The 17,258-nt window shown below is 45.4% G+C and overlaps 1 protein-coding gene across 19 annotated transcripts in view; it reads right to left on the minus strand.

The window, feature by feature from the left end:
- Positions 1–17,258, minus strand: part of LOC142567954 (bromodomain-containing protein 3-like) — a 177,921-nt gene that overhangs the window by 34,587 nt on the left and 126,076 nt on the right. For all 19 annotated transcript variants that reach the window (XM_075678038.1, XM_075678037.1, XM_075678040.1 and 16 more), the window contains 4 exons: positions 13,831–13,868; positions 13,391–13,670; positions 13,168–13,326; positions 1,290–1,520 (listed from right to left, as the gene is read on the minus strand). In XM_075678038.1, the coding sequence (XP_075534153.1) occupies positions 1,290–1,520; positions 13,168–13,326; positions 13,391–13,670; positions 13,831–13,868 (708 nt within the window). The remainder of the gene's footprint in view (positions 1–1,289; positions 1,521–13,167; positions 13,327–13,390; positions 13,671–13,830; positions 13,869–17,258) is intronic.

Genomic DNA, 17,258 nt, shown 5'->3' on the forward strand with positions numbered 1-17,258 from the left:
TCGAGCTTCACGACGAAAGGCAAATTCTGCCGCTTCATCACGGCAACACTGCGGGAGAAAGCGCACACAATGAATCAGATAAGCAGCGAAACAACTCGCACTTTCGCCATCTTGCACGACGAGGGCATAAGAGCCTCTGATTGGCTCTCTGAGCAAGCGCTGCGGGCGGCGGGCCAGGATCATTTTTTGTAGGGAGGTGTCGGTGGCTCCGAGGTAGCGCGGTCACGTAGGGAGAGCGGTTCGATGGAGCCGCGCCGCCGGCTTTTCCCGTCACCGCGAGGGAAAGCAAACTTCCGGGGGCACTTTCCGCCGCTTGACGTTCGATATATCGGGAGTCGCTACTAGTTTTGTTCGATGTATGCGTAATTTTTGCTATATATACTCATTGTAACTATACCGTGTCCAGAAATTGTTCGATATACGGAATAATTCGATGTAAACGGGTTCGATATAGTCGGGTTCGACTGTAGTGCTGTTTCTTCAAGTTCTTTATGCAATTTAATACTGAATTCAAAATCTAATATTCGGTATTTGCACACCTCTATTAATCTGTACTGACAGCTATTTTGGAAGTGGCTGTCGTGATTTGAGCCCTTCTTTAGCCCACCCTATCAAACTGTATGCGAGACCACACCGGGCCATGCACAGCTGGTGATGTATCCAAACCAAAGTGAACGTCCAATTCTCGGACTCCCACAGGACTGCAAAAATCTCTGTGAAAATGCATTTTACTGTCCCCAAGGTCTCAAACTGCCACAGCGACATGCAAAATAGGTTTGAAGGCCTGCTAATATATGCTTATTAGTATCAGTGCTCGTACTGTGACAGGAGATGGCGGGTGCACTTGTGTATGGTTAAGGAACACATACTATGTCCCTTGACAGTAGGCCCTTGCTGTTCTTGGTATGCTTCATTGCTACACAGTGCATATGCTTGCTGTGTAATTGCGGCAAAGCTGACCATTGGTTGCGCAATAGGGGTATGCAACGCTTCTCAGACCCTTGCCGTGCTTTCTGCACTTTGTAGTTATTGGTGAGGATTCATTAGGTCTATGGGGCTAGTGGCTGTGCTGCGGAGCTGTCCGAATAATCAAGCGTGTGCGATTTATTGGTGTCCAAATTAACGATCAGCGACTGTAGGTTGCCTTCTTGAGACCTCCTATAAGTGGGCATTCAGTAAACATTTTTTCTAGACCCGTGAAATCCGATGTGATGAGTAAATTCAATTAAATAAGCAATGTCTAACAATAAATGGTTTGCAATGCATTCAATGATAACAAGGAAACTGACTACTTGTGGTCGATGTGGGGGCTCCTCCACTGTTGACGGGCGCAAACAGGTCATCCAGCTTGAGGGCTGCCTCAGAAGTTGGGGGAGGTCGTGTGGAGGGGCTCTGTGCCTTGGGTGCATCCGCCAGGGGGGGCGAGGTGGACGCCAGTGGGGACAACCCCGGCGGGGGCCGGGCTGGCTGCTGTGGAGATGCCACTGGGGACACAGCCGTGGTTGTGCTGGTGGTGGCAACTGCAGCCATATGAAGGGGACCAATTATATTCACAGGTAGTCAGGTTTCCCAGACAGCTATTTCATGTCACCAAACATTAATAATATTTGGGGTTTTACGTGCCAAAACCACTTTCTGATTATGAGGCACGCCGTAGTGGAGGACTCCGGAAATTTTGACCACCTGGGGTTCTTTAACGTGCACCTAAATCTAAGCACACGGGTGTTTTCGCATTTCGCCCCCATCGAAATGCGGCCGCTGTGGCCGGGATTCGATCCCGCGACCTCATGCTCAGCAGCCCAACACCATAGCCACTGAGCAACCACGGCGGGTCGCCAAACATTGGGCATTACACTGCGACTCTCGTTACTGCACTCAAGCAGGGCACAGGATGCCTGTCATGACACTTTCATCCTAGCTCAACAAAGATGTGCCCAATTGCAATCCCAGGACATGAAGCTGCATTTCCTTAGGTGGAATGATTCCCTTCCTGCACATTATTCACAGCACCAGCATCATCAGCCTATTTTTATGTCCACTGCAGAACGAAGGCCTGTCCCAGCGATCTCCAGCGCTGTCTTGTGCTAGCCAATTCCAGCTTACGCCTGCAAATTTCATAATTTCATCACTTCACCTAATTTTCTGCCGCCATTAAGAACGCTTCCCTTCACTTGGCACCCATTCTGTAACTCTAATGGTCCACCAGTTATCTGCCCTAGGCCGAATCTAGCCTGCCCAGCTACATATTTTTTCTCTTAATGTCAACCACAATATGAATGATCTCCGTTTGTTCTCTGATTCACACCATTCTCTCCCTGTCTCTTAATGTTGTGCCTAACATTTTTCATTCCTTTCCTCTTAGCACAGTCCTTACTTTTCTCGAGCTCCCTTTTTACCCTTCCAAGTTTCTGCCTCATGTTAGCACCAACAGAATGCAATGAATGCACACTTTTCTTTTCAATGACAGTACCCCTGTGCAGAACACACACAGGCATCCCTGCACTTCAATAGCTATTCAATCTGCTACGTTAACTCAGATGGTATAATCTCTGGGTCTCATCTCAAATATTTATTTCCGGTGAATTGCAGTGAAACTAGTTATTTGGTGAGAATGCAGCCTAATATGAACTAACTGGCAAGTATATAAAAGATGTCACAGCAAATGTTGCATCAGATACACACTTTCTTTTATTCAAAGGAATCAAAAACAATTCAAGTCCAAAGACACCAATCAGCATTTCAAAACTCTGGTAGGAAGCACAGCAGACATGTCAAGTTTTCCCCAATGCATATACCATATTTTTCAGTGGATAACTCAAGGTTTTTGTCTGAATTTTTTGTTGGCGTGCCATATAGAACGGTGCGACTTTCATACAGTCAACATTGGATTGGATGCTTTGGCCACACCTGTTGTAGAGAGCGGGCATCAAATGACACTCCACCGCCCGTCACCTTCTGCCATGCACAGCAGCTACGCTTCACTGCACTCAATGCTGGGATGCATGCGACGGATGGAGTTTGTAGAAGTGGCCAAATGGGTTAGAGAGGCATGCAGCTCAATTTCTGAGAAAACAATTATGGCAGGACTTCACAAGGCTGGGTTGATCCCGTTCGTGGCTTATGGCGATGCTGGCGAGTCAGAAGACGATAGTGATGTGCCAGCACAACTCGAACCTGAAGTAGCTGCATTATTTGTAAGCAACTCGAAGGAGGACTTGGATGACCTTGACTAAACACCGTCAGGTAAGCTATCAGTATTCATGCTATCGGAAGAAAATACTTGTAAAAAGTACCGTCTAGGCACTGGAAAGTGCTTGCCACACATGTCAGCAGTGCCTACTGCGGGAAGTGTGTGGAGGAGGTGGCCGCTGCAAGCATGTGGGTGCAACTTATAATAAGGTGAAACTTACAGACCAGAAAATATGACATACACAGTTCATCAATTGGTTCAATGATTAAATGCTCATTATATCTCTATTCTGCGTGTTTTTCATGATTATTGACTTATTTTGCATCTTAATCCTATCGTATTACATGTGCAATTACGTCGACCCCTATCAGCTCTTCTTGGCCACCTTGCAAGCGTAGGAGATGCTCATGGTATTCTTCAGAAGCCTCAGCGGTCATGCATCTGCATTTGGCGACTCTGCTCCGCTCCAGGGCCCCCAAATGCTGCTTGACGTCCTGCTGCCCCGGACGGGCATTATCACTCCATTTTTGTGAGACGGGCATTGTAAGCTTTGATCGTCTTCTTGGCGACCTTCCTCATCAAGAGCGATGACCTTTAATATTAAAGAGGCCCTGACAGGGTCCTCCAACTATTCTCAGTTTATTATTGTAGCTGAGACTAGACATCTCTCAGTGCACGTTTTAACTGGAACTTCGAATTTGAAATCGCTGCCTTTAAACCCCTCCCACTAGCCACCAATTAATTTCACTGCCGTACCACTCTACAGCTCAGCCGTGATATTAAAAAATTTAAACAAATTTTCTGCCACATTGAATGCGTTCAACTTTTGCCAGCTTGCTATGTGTGGGGCATGTACTGTTTAACATACAATGCATAATTCAAGCTCAAAAATTGCATCTTATGGCTCTTTTAAAGATAACATGCTGAACTGCAAATGTTGGAGGCCACATGCACTTGCAGCGGCAGTGCTACTTCGTTAACGTCTTGCGTCGACTGCGATAGCAATTCACATCTCGCTCGATGACCAAGGAAAGTCGCTGTCAAAACATTGGAGTGAGGAAGCACGGCAGCAGCAGTGAGCGAACTGATCTTCATGCTGCCTCTAACTAAACGTCGAAAACACAGCGCATACGAAGCTACGGGCACTAGGCGCACTTTGTCCACATAGCAAATCACATTCGAAACATGGCACCGGCGCGGGCACGCACTTTTTCCACATCACAGATCGCTTTCAACATACAGCAGCCGCGCAGAAGCGTACTTTGTCCACATCGGAGATTGCTTTCAAGATATGGCTGTGCACTTTGTCCACGCCGCAGACCGCTTTCAAGATACGGCGCACTGTGCCGTAAGCAGCAACCTCTGGAGTATTGCCAGAGTAGAATGCTCTCACATTTCCCTCACCTTCCACCCGTGCCTCCCACACGAGAGAAGACGGCAAACTTCTGCCAAACCTTCCTCCCTCAGACACGCGATATTAAGCCGTGATCGTCAGCTAACATTTGAAAGTCAGTTGTCAGCCTGTGTTGGCATGGCTAAAAGTACATTTAATACACCCAATTTTGAATAAAAAATGGCCGCTAATTTCGCCCGCCATAGCCAATAGTCCGTTGTAGCATGGTCCGTTGAAACCGAGCTTCGTTGTATTAATCAAATAGCTAGAGCAAACTAAGGTTGAAATACGGTCAGTTATATCCGAAAGCCTGTTGTACACAGGTCCGTTGTAACAAGCGTGAACTGCATTCCTTTTCAAAGTGTGGGACGAAATGCATGGGTGTTCCAGTTACTCTTATGCTTCTATGGAATTTAGTTTAAAGAGTAAGTGGAACGACAGTGCATTTTTACTGCAAGTTTGATGATACATATCTTGAAACTTGTGCTAAGCTAAGTGCAAATAAAGGAGATGCAGACACATGGAACAGACGAGGACAAGCGCTGATACTACCAGCTGTTTATTCTCATCAACACAGTAGCGAATTATAAGCTCTTTCAAGCACATAAGCTTATGAGAGCTCATGCGCTTATAAAAATGTTTTGGCTCCTAACATTCCTTTATTTCTCATTTTTACTTGCAATGTTTCCTCCCGAGTCAAACTCGTCTTCATTGCCAGACAAAGTGGCCCTCGTGAAGCTATTCTCAGAGTACATTCCAAGTGGATGTGCCTTGTAAACTCACCAGCTACAATTAGTAAATTGCAAAATGTTCCATAAAGTAATAATTAAAAACTAAATTAGCAAAATTTTGTTAATGATTCAACTATGCATATATAGATTTCTTGTGCAGGTAATGTTTGCCGCCACAATACAGCCCAAAGGCACAGGCAATCTTTCAAAATTCTGCATAGCCTAAAAACACCACCACGTATTTCTATGTGTACAAATGAGCAGACCATAATGGCAATACTTAGAGGAGCTCCGGTATCCCAGCCCACGTGACCATGACATTGTTTGCTAGCTAGTTGCCAGAACACAGAGAATGAAAGAGGCTATCCGATGAGAATGGCAACTGTGCATGGACAGCCCACATCTGCTGTTGGAAACGGCAGCTTGAAAAGCTGAAGGCAACTAGCAAGACACATCAGGCATTCCACGAACTTGCTGCAACCCACAATATATGCGGTGCTTCAATGTATCTCAAGTGTTCAGAGCCAGGATGATACGCTTCATGTGGAGGCCCTTCAAAGGGGGATGTATCAGTGGCTGCCTTGAAGGCAAACATCTCTTAACATGCTGCGGAACATGACTGTTGAGCAGGAAGGTGCACCAGGCATGCCAATAAAGACAACAGACGTGGAAAAGCAAATGGTGACCGCTTGCTTGATGCCACCAAGGACCACCTGTTACGGGACAATGCTATTCAAGTTCAAGGAAGTGAAGACATAGCTGCAACGCGGATTCCTTGTACACAGATTTTGATTTGGAATGAACGTTTTCAAGGTGAGAAAATTAAAAAAAAAAATCGGCTTGTTCCCTTAATTTCGGTCTATGTTTCATTCATAGCTAGCCGTTTCTTGGAAGAAATGTTATAGTGAGTGTAGATTAGGATTAGCAGTGCTCACAGAAAAAAAATTTATTCAGAAATTTTACCTTGCACAAAAAACAGACACTCTCAACTGTGCGTCAATTTTATGAACAAAAGGTGCATTCATAATGCAAGCAAATATGCTATCAAACTGCCATACTGTGCAAATGACAATGCCAGCATAACAATGCCAGCATGACAATACCAGCATGACAGTCATAGTCGCAGTTTAGCCAGCTTTCTTGCTGTAGGAGCCAGGAATTGTGGCCTCGGAGTCTGGCCTGCGCTGCCGGTGTGTCTCGTAACAGGTAGCTGGCCTACGCTACCGAGGCTTCACATGGAGGCTAAGTGGGTCCATGCCATCATCCGAGTTTTCGCGACAGTGGTTGCTTCTTTTGTGAAGTTTACTAGGTCGAGAGAATGAGGAATGGAACAGGAGGTTTTATTTAGATTGGCATTGCAAACTTATGTACATAGAGCAAGGGATATCATACTGGCTGGAGCACGGAGCGCAATACATTGGTCTCGTAGCATGAGCTACAGATCAGAAGGCTACATCTTTTTGGCGAGCACACATCAGAACACACCAGCACACCAAAGGTGTCCCCTTTTTACCCTCTGTCCTCCGTGGATGCCTAGGCCAGGGAAATCCACAGTCACACCATCTTCCAATTGGAGTGCCTTGAGGGCAAGAGTGCGCACAATCACTCTGGCACCTTTGTTCAATGAACGCCATCTGGAAAAACCTTTGGGTACACACAGCTCACTGTCCCAGAGAAAGAAGGGGATGCTCGCAGACAGGGGTGCCATGCTTGATTCCATTTGCACGTCTTGGCCCCTGGTATGGCACAGTAGGGACTGTAACGAAGCGGTGCATAATGCACTTTCACAGAAGTTCCTTGGTCTCAGCGTTGTAGTCGACGACCAAGTACCATCCATCAACCCCAAAGCTGTCAAACTTGTCTCATCTTGGTGTCGCCGCTGGTCTGCCCAAGTCAATGTATTGTGAGCCTCATGAAGCGATTCGTCGCAGTAGGGCAGGAGAGGCTGGAAGGTCACTTCCCCCGCTGGCCGATCGTAACGCTGCCAACAAAAATGAGCTCCTAATTGTCGTCGGAGTCTCCTGTCATCCTAAATGAACTGCCGTTGGTTGTTAGAGTCTCCCATCATTGTCAGACCAGTGTCCAGGCAGATCAGCCACAGAGTAAAAACATTACGTTAAACAAAAAACTCTCAGGATGCCAGCCCTACTTGATGTCAATATAAATTAAAAGCTTCTGAATCTCAAACGTACTTGCTCTCAGGGCGACGGTTATGGGCATAGGGCACATAAGGAGACCAGGGCCAACGGCTGTTGCAATAGCGGGTGACGCAACCTATACGATGGCAGCTAAAGCAAATAGGCCGGTCATCGGGAGTCCTTCATTCGGCCAGATTGTGACGACATAGCGGGGGCCTCGGGCCTTGAGTATAGGAGACTTAGAGAGGGTCAGTTGGGTGTGAAGAGGCGACGGCACACACAGAGTCCAAACCAACACTGGACAGCTCCTGACGAACGATGGCTTGGCCAAGTGGTATCATCGGGGATGTAGACTCAAAGGCGCGGGAGCATGTGGAAGCAGGAAACATGGCCTCAATTTCACGTTGGATAATCTTTGTGACATGTTCCGCAAGTGAGCAGTACCTGTCGTGCAGGTACGTCTTTGCACAATGATGTTGCTGTTCTGTTAGGCAGTCGCACGAACTGATGGGCGATGCGTCAGCTGTTGACGTTCTCAAAATGCTTGCCCTCCCGTATGATGGAGTCGACCGCATTGCCGTCCTTGCAAATGAGCAGACTGAATGCATCATCTGCTATCCCTTTTAAAACATGTCCCACTTTGTCTGACTCCATCATGTCATCTTCCGCTTGGGGACAAAGGGCCAGCTCATCCTGTATATAAGATAGAACTCCGTAGATGTTTGGGCACATGACGCCAGCGCCTTCTTCGCTGCAGCCATACGACCAATGGCCTTTCTAAACAGATCGCTCATCTTTTGCTTGCAGGAATCCCAACTTCCGATTTCAGCTTCCCGATTCCCAAACAAGGTCTTTCCTTTTGCTTGTAAGTAAAATATAACATTTACCAGCATGACCATATCGCCCCATCAGTCGTTTTTACTTACACGCTCGTATAGGGTCAACCAGCCGTCAATATTGACATCATCCATTCCGGAAAACGTGCCTGGATCTCTTTGCTGTGCAAGGACAACCGGTGATGTTGCCACTGCTGAGGAAGAGACTGCCTCTTCTGCCATTGTGGCAAAATCCAAGCGACTGCCACTGCGGAATTCCGTCGTTGAGTTCTTACCCCGCACCTCCACCAAAAATGTGACGAAGATAACGAGTAGGCAAAATTATATTTACAAAATGCATACAGAGAAGTCACAGCCAAGACGGCAGAATAAGCACAACCATGAACGAGCTCTTACGACCGTCGTCTTCGTCGTCCTACTGAGCGCCTCCTTCATAATGCGGGAATGGCCTGTAACAATATCGTCGACATAAACGTTACAAAATATTCTAAGAAAGGGTTTCAAAACACCATTCATCATCTTATGGAACCAGGCAGTACTGCTCTTCCACACGAAAAGTAAGCATTTACACTGATGTACATCAAAGGGAATGATAAAGGCCATGTACATCTTATATTCTTCAAGTGGTACCTGCCAAAATCCTTTGCAAAGGTTTACAGGGAAAATAGGTCCATTTAGTGATTAAAGACGGGCGACGCAGTTCAAAAAATTTTATTTTTTAAACAATTTTAATAATATTTTTTTTACCGTGATAAATACTTTTTAATATATCCAAAATGGGATGTTCTTTGTTTAGGACCTAATTAACTAACGAACAGCAACCTGCGCGGTAACGTATGGCACACTGAATCAATGCTGAATGTTCATAGTGTGTCGCAAGTTATAAATTGTTGTTTGAGGCCATTATGAAGCGAAGTTATAGGTTGTCCAACGTAGTCACAAGAAATGCTCAACTTGATATTTTTCTATTATCAAGGTGGACATTTTTTACGACTAGGTTTGACAACATATAACTTCGCTCAAAAATGGCCTAAATCAACTATTTATAGTTTTCGACACACTATCAACATTGAGCATTGATTCAGTGTGCTGTACGTTACCGTGCAGGTTGCCGTTAATCAGCTCATTAGGCCCTAAACAAAGAACATCCTCTTTTGGATATCATAGAAGAGATTTATCACGGGAAAAAAAATAATTTCATTTCTGAAATCAGCGGGTAAAAATACATTAACAGTACAAATTTCATTAAAATTGTATAAAAAAATAAGTAATTTAAAGGACCTCATCCCTCCTTAAGGATTCGGTAGTCAGTACATAGCCGCAGAGATAATCTTTTTTGGAGCCAGCCTAATCGGTGAGGCAAATGTGGACACCGATGGTTGTATTATGCCAGCATCAGAGATATTTTCGATCTCGCTTTTCCACCAGAGTTTCTTCTCACTGGAAATATTATAAGGTTTTCTCCTAAACGGTGTAACATCTTTCAGCTTGAAAGGAGCAGAAAATTTCATAGTTGCTGGCGGATGGTTACCAAAACAGACAAGCTCAGTAAATTTCCGATGGACATCTTTGCTCATAACAAGGCAATCTGCTATGCTCAGCGAAGCACAAATCTCTTAAGTCATAGTCACTTCATCATTCCAATAAAGGTTTAACTTTAGGGCCTTCACATCTGGTCTGGAAAGTAAAAATGGTCACACCCTTTCACTACGAGGTCGTCGATGTGAATGTTCTGGCCTTGATAAGAGACACTTGCTTTCGCCCATTCATCATAAATTTTTCTCGTCCCATCAAAGCTTTGTTGTTGTACCGGCATGCCTAAAATAATTTCTTGCCTCTTCAAATATTCCTCATTTACGACAGACATGGATGCACTACTATACACCAATGCATCAGTATCTTCAAGATTTATCTTTAGTTTGAATAAAGAAGGATAGGCACCGTCAGAAAAACAGTTTTAAATTTTGGCGTCAGGTGGGACTGGGGCACGCTCTAATATTCTCTTTTCTTCATTCCACTGCTTCTGGATGCGAAAAAAGCGACAGGCTGTGGTTCATTACTGGCATCTGACATTAAACTGACAGCTTGGTTTCTTCTATGCCAGTTGTCAAGGATGCACGACCTCCATGGTACTTTTTCGGGAGCATAACCTGGGCGATGCAGATTCTGCGCAGTCAAATGAATGGAGATGCTTCTGAAACCTAGTAGTTCCTCCACAGTTTTGGGTGATTGCACAGGCACCTGTCTCTGGAGTTCCTTAGATAAGCCGTGAATAATAAGCGGAACGACAGCAGACTCCGGATGTTCCAGGCTTACCATCTGAAGAAGCCGCTTCTTCTCAGAGATACTCTAGGGGAATTCCTGATCTATTTTTGTAACAAAAATGCACGATCCCACCTTTCAGCTGGGTTTTCTTCGAAGCTTCCAGGAAGCTACGTTTTCCACTCGTCCGACGTGTCCGTCTTGTGTCCAGCGAAATAAAGCTTGAACCATTTCTTAGCAAGTCCAGTCAGAAATAGACGCATGTTCCTGATGCCCTCACCGGGCTCTTACCCCGAGTTGTCCTCACATGTTTGCTCGTAGAACTTGATCCAAATCTCTGGTCTTGAGCTTTACCCATTGAATATACAGGCTTAACCATCTTTCTGTTGGATTCGTGCTGGGCTTGGATGACGGCAAGAAGATTCTCCTCGAGTTGCTGCTGTCACTCTGCGTGCTGTTGCTGGCAACAGCATTTTTAGGAGGCACAAGTCAGCAGAAAAGCCTTGTTTGCTTGGCGAAACCTCTGCTGACGCTTGCACAAGCGGCATCACGACGTTTTCTTGAAACTATTGAGTGCTTCAGTCTCAGCTTCACTGCTGTTTGAAGGTCAAGCTTCTCCAGTCTTTCTGGCGTTTTCAGTGATGAATTCGTTCAGTTGAGAAGTCTTGATGTTTTCAGGAAAATCATGCTTGGTGTCTTCATCCACCTCACACACTGAAATATGTGGCCGATCCCGTGAACTTGGGAATATAGTCAGCGTGATTCCCATACTTGCGCTTTGAATCCTGTCATAGACTGCGCAAATGTAACATTCTGAGACTGACAGCAATAGAACATCATTTTATTATTATTCTTCTACTGCCGTTTCCAGCAAAAACCGTTCATTTTCTTTGGTTCGTTGGGTTACTACATTTCTCCTTGCTGGCGGCGATGCCCCAAACAACACCCCTTCACCTGGTGCCATAGCCAACGTCATCGCCACTGTCGCCACAAGATGGCAATAGAACCCACACAGAAATGACAACAATGCGCTACTTTCATTACAGTAGTGAAGTAGGGAATCTAAAATTCAAACGGTAGGGTCCACAAACTGCACAGTGGCTTGCAAAGGCTCCTGAAGCTATGCAATTCAAGTCATCTGGGAGTCAAACCTGTGGCCTCAGCAAATATCTCCTAGATATACAAATTGGCTATACTTGGTTGCAGACCACCAGTACATTCACTACAGCGCCATTCCGAGAAATGCGGAATATCATGTGCAGCCACTAGGAAAACAGGTTGAGGTCCACAGCGATCAAGGGGCGTGTGAGAGTGACACAAAAAACAATTAGTATATTTAAATTCAGGTTATTGGGCACCCCCCCCCCCTTTATTTTGTTGACGCGATAAAAATAAAATTGGATGCGCATCAGATGTCAGTGCATAATTTTCTTCCCCAAATGCATGCGTCAGAATAACATCTGTACTTAATTCCTGTGCGAGTCACGTTCTTCTCTGCTGCAACCATTTCTTTCGTAGAGATACTTGAGCACCTTTGGAAGGAGAGCTCCCCCCTACAGTGAGCAGTTCCTGCCCAAAAGCAAATTCAATTAAAACTCCCACTTTACGTGCCATGGTTATGCTTCCCACAGCCGGTCCACAAATTTTAGGATAAAGAGGAAAGCACAAGGCTCGCTTGGGGTGAAAGAATAAACTGGTGTCTCGTCACATTTTCATAGTAAAATATTTTTGCGCGCACAATTGACAAGGACACAGTGAAGGGGGGACACACGAGCGCTTACTCATCTATTTTATTTTCGGAAAGATATAGAACATATATACCCCAGCTATCAGCACTGAGCATATGCTGAGCAAGTCAGTAAAACAGAAACAGATTAAAAAACAGATGAAGAAGGTTCAACCAGTATTTAAAAAAGCGAATTCATTTTCAGTGATTACAACCGATGGTTGGCTTATGCATCTTTCAGCGCACTTTTTTATATGAAATGCTTCTGTGATTTCACGTTTTAGTTTATTTTTATCTGAAAACAAAATGTCAGTGTTAAAAAATATCGGATCACAGTGGCATAGATTGCAGTGGTTTGACAAGTGCGAATGATTTTCTTTACCAAGAGAACGCTCATGTTCTTTTAGACGGGTGTTTATGCACCGACCAGTTTGCCCTATGTACATGTTGCCACAGGTCAATGGAAGCCGGTACACAACACCTATTCTGCATTTTGTTAAATTTTTGATCGTCTTTTAGACCGCAGCTACATTTTTTTACCCTATTGTCTAATTTGTTGGAAATAGCTTGGCACAGTTTTTGCACCTTGTTAGGAGCGCTGAAAGCCACTTCAACGCCATACCGGCTGGCAACATTCTTTAGCCCATGGGAAAAATAATGTATGTAAAGAACAATTGCAAGGCGTTTTTTGTTCGTGCTAAGCCTGTTCCTTGAATGTGTGGGTTGTACACCCTTTACTATTTTTATTACCTTTTCAGCCACTCTGACTGTAATGTGTTCCGGGAATCCCAATTCGTACCAACTTGCCCAACTATCAGTTCTGCTGCCGTTATCACATTTTGCTGCCATAGTTTTGACCTTGCCACTGAATTCTCAGCGCCAAACCCTCACCAGTGGTGGTCGGCCTGTGTGGTGGGTTCTTTTTGACAGGAGCTGCTGTCGCCGTGGCCGTGGGCCGCGAGGGCTGCTGGGGAAGACTACTGTGGCTAGCGACCACTGGAGGGCGGCCTGCTGGTACGCCATTGGCAGCAGACAGGCTGCCCAGTGGGGCTGCACAGCAAACAGTGTACTGTTGTAGCACAACCTTCAAGCAGTCACTGGAAGACAGACATACCTGTGAGGCCCGTGTAGGCAGCTGTCAGGGCTGGGTCTGGCATTGGAGCCTGGGTTAGCAGTCCTGGAAAGGGCACCATGGCTGGAGCATACGACTGCGGTGCTGCCAGGCCTGAAGCGACTGGGCTGTGCAGTGAGTAGGCTGCGCCATTGCTGCTGCTGCTGCTGACTGGCAACAAGGCGGCAGCAGAAGAAGGCTGTCGTGGAGCCACGGGCGTCAGTGACGGCATGGTACCCGGAAGGGAAGGACCCAGCAGGCTCTGTGGCTCCAGTGTTGGAGCCTGTGACAGACCAGCTGGCTACCACATCCATTTCAATGCATGCATGCCACCATCCAGCGATGCAGCCGGTGTGGCATACTTCCGCAAACTTTAAAAGGGCATGTTGCCCAGTGTACATCAACAATTTAAGCAGTTACAGACATAATAACACGGATCTCACCTGGTTAGCATCTGTCTTCTCCTTCTTCACCAAGGGCTCTAGAAAAGAGGAACAAACCGATACACTGTAGCAGCATTCACAGGCCAGTTATCCATCAAGCAAAATGCGAACATTTAACCCATCTTGTCTCCTCTGTCTGTTTCAACAGAATGCTATTCTTGTCATGCGGCTAGTGCTGCCTCAATTTTGCCTCTAGCTCCAGTTCCTGTACACAAAAAGAACAGAATTGTTGGCTATGCCAACAATTCACAAGCCTTCACACAGGTTCTTCTTGTGTGAATCAATGGTAGCTTTGCTGCTGAGAATGGAATTGGAAGCCTTGCAGAATGGTCACCATGGAGACTGAGTTGCAGCACTCCCCAGCTGGTATTCAAGACGACGCAAAAAGCATCTGGTGGCACTCACACAACTGAAAAATAAATCCTCAATGCCATGAGCACGTGAAGGTTTATAGGCCACTTGCCTGCTCCCAAGTTTGTGACCTAAGCAATGTCTGTGCTTGAACACTCCCTGGACTAGATCTAATACCCAAATACCAAGAAAGTTGATGGGAGCGAAGTGCTGAGCATTGCAGATGTAGATGCAGAACACCACCTGTGGCAGAAAGTTGTCTCTTATCCCTAATTATTTTTACATTTAAAAAAATTTATTCTCACACCTTGCGGGTATTGGTCTAAGCAAAGCTTTCATTGGCATTTGTGATGAACATTCTTGTTCAGCGACCATCTGTGCCCCATGATTAAGTTGGAAAGATTCCAACTGGAAAACGCCTTGCTCAACATTTACTTGTGGCACTGTTGCACATGGTAACAAAGGAATGAGAATGATGGAATGAGAATGACGGCATAATGACAATGGGATGCGATGCTCGAATCACGACTGCCACAAAGAAGGGATGATGAAGGATGCCGATGCTACGAAGACAGCATGACGACAATGGGATGACAACACTGGAATGATGACCGAACAACAATGATTGTATGACCATGGTGGCATGATGAGTGTATGACGATGGCATGACGACGGCGGCACGATTAGGACAGTGTGATGACAATGGTATACAGTAGCATACATATTTCGGCTGGTTGGTTCATGACTTTAACAGATGCAGTGTAAAAAGAACAGGACGCACGAGACGAACTGAGTCTGTCCCTTTCTTATGTTGTTCGGTTCTGCTCAAGACGACAAAGTGACGACGAAGTGATTGCGACAGTGTAACAATGAAATGACAATGCAATGGTGACATGTGTGAAGACAGCAGAACAATGGCAACCATGACCATGAAGACCACAATAGAATGAAGCTGATTAACTGACGATGGAATTTTTGTGCTGGCAGCGTCAGCTCACGTCCGCACTTATCTCACCTCGGTTTACACTATATCCTGTGCCCATTTGCACTATGCACGGTATTGGTCAATGGTGCAAGACAGCACCTGCAAAGCAGCGGCAAGAAAGCTTTGCTTCAAAACCTTGCCTACATATGGTTGCTGCAAGGGACTACAGCACGAAGCCCTTACAACAAGGAATCTCGTGCTGCCACTGATTGCATGCCATGATGTTATGCAATTCAGCTGTATTCCGGCCTGCAGTTAAGCAAGTTTCTTGCAATTACTAGCACGAATCACATTTCTGATAAAATATGCCCAGTGCCTGTTTACACAACCTCCACCCATTTTTCTTTCATGAACTGCCATGCAAATATGTTGCTACGATGCCACTTTGTGTTATGTGCTATAGCATGTGCACAAGTTGCAGCAGCACTGGTTCAGTAGTTTCCACTTCTTCCTATTTCCCATTTTTGCCAAATGCTTGTTCCTGCAGTGGCCACCGGTTAGCAAACTAGCCTAGGCATTCAATGACTGCACTCAAGGAGGCAGCCCACGCGGACTCCTGTGCATAATAATAGGCTTACCTCCTCAACACCCGACTACCCTTGATTTGGGCAGGCCTCACTAAGGTTGCAGAATGTTGAAAGCCTTACACACGAGAGACCACACATGCTTGAGCAAACCTCTTCTACCAAGAGATAGTTTAGCTTTGTTAGCGCAATAGCGCACTTCAGCGAAATAGCATCACCATTCTGCAAACAAACTTTGCAGGAAGTGTTTTAGCATAGCACGTAGGGTTTCATACAATAATTACTCGAGGGAACTCTGAAGCTAAAGCATATGGGAGCTGCAAACGGAATGTTTCAGCCAGCATGGAAATGATGGGTAGTATGTGAATTTGCCTAAAACTTGTCATTTTAAATAATCTACTGTGTAACAAATAATTAAATAGACATTATTAAAACTGTCTGATGGAAGGTTTCGAACACAGGACCATTGGCACAAAAGCTCGATATTGAAACCATTATGCCACAGACACATGCAGCGACAAGAGGCATAGAACGCCCTTATGGATTTCTCGCAGGCAAGCCAGGGCATTGAGATGATTGGCACATTTCAGTTTAGCCACCTGAACAGGCTGAACCGCTGCATTTAGCAGCGACTGTACGTGTTCGCAGAGTCTTATACACCTAAAAAAGTATAGATTGCTCTGAAATTTATCACAATGAAGGCGGATGAAGCATAATAAACAAAGCCACAAGAATGTCTGAATCCACAAACACGAAAATCAGACAAATCGATGTACTACCCATAATTCCCATGGTGGCTGAACAATTGCAGCGCCAAAGCTCCCTCAAGAAAATATGGTAGGACACACTATGGTATAGCGTGCTAGAGTTGTTCGCGTCCTGAGAACACTATTCATGTACACTTTATATTTTGAATACATGGAGCGCATTGCCAAGCTTTGTGCATAAAGTGCAAGAAGCAGAGGAATGACGACTGGGAGAGGGTCATATTCCATGCCTGGATATCCACGGCAAAGTCAATAGAAGCTTGCTGTCCATGGCCTTCAAGATCATCCAATCTTGGAGGACATGTGCCGACATACGCCTAGCTCTCGACTTCGTCGATAGGTGGCACTGCCATACCACACATTTCGTTCGTTAGGCTTCAAACCGTTCTAAATGAGGAGCAATCTCGAAAAATAAGCAAAGTTGTCCATAATACTGTCGTCGAAGCAGCCAGAAACTAAGCAAAATGCCATTCTACACACTAATTTGCACGAACAAAGTGAATTCTACAACACCAACAACATATTCAGTTTGAAGCAGGCAGCCAGGACTGGCGCCATGTTGCCACACAATTCGAGTAAATCACGCAACACTGGTAATGCTAAATTTGAAAAAAGGCATGCAGACACTAAACGGCTCATTGTGGTTGTTCAGCATTATTAGTAGTCTAGCAAGCTTTACATGCGCATTACATGCCCACTGTTACACTAAACGTGCTAAACTGAGGATGCACTGGCAGGCTGTACAGTATTGTCATCACTTCAAAAAGGAAACACATCTGTCCAAGTTTTGCCACTCAGTTC

Source organism: Dermacentor variabilis, unplaced genomic scaffold (genome assembly GCF_050947875.1).
Source record: "Dermacentor variabilis isolate Ectoservices unplaced genomic scaffold, ASM5094787v1 scaffold_15, whole genome shotgun sequence".
Taxonomy (NCBI): Eukaryota; Metazoa; Arthropoda; class Arachnida; order Ixodida; family Ixodidae; genus Dermacentor; species Dermacentor variabilis.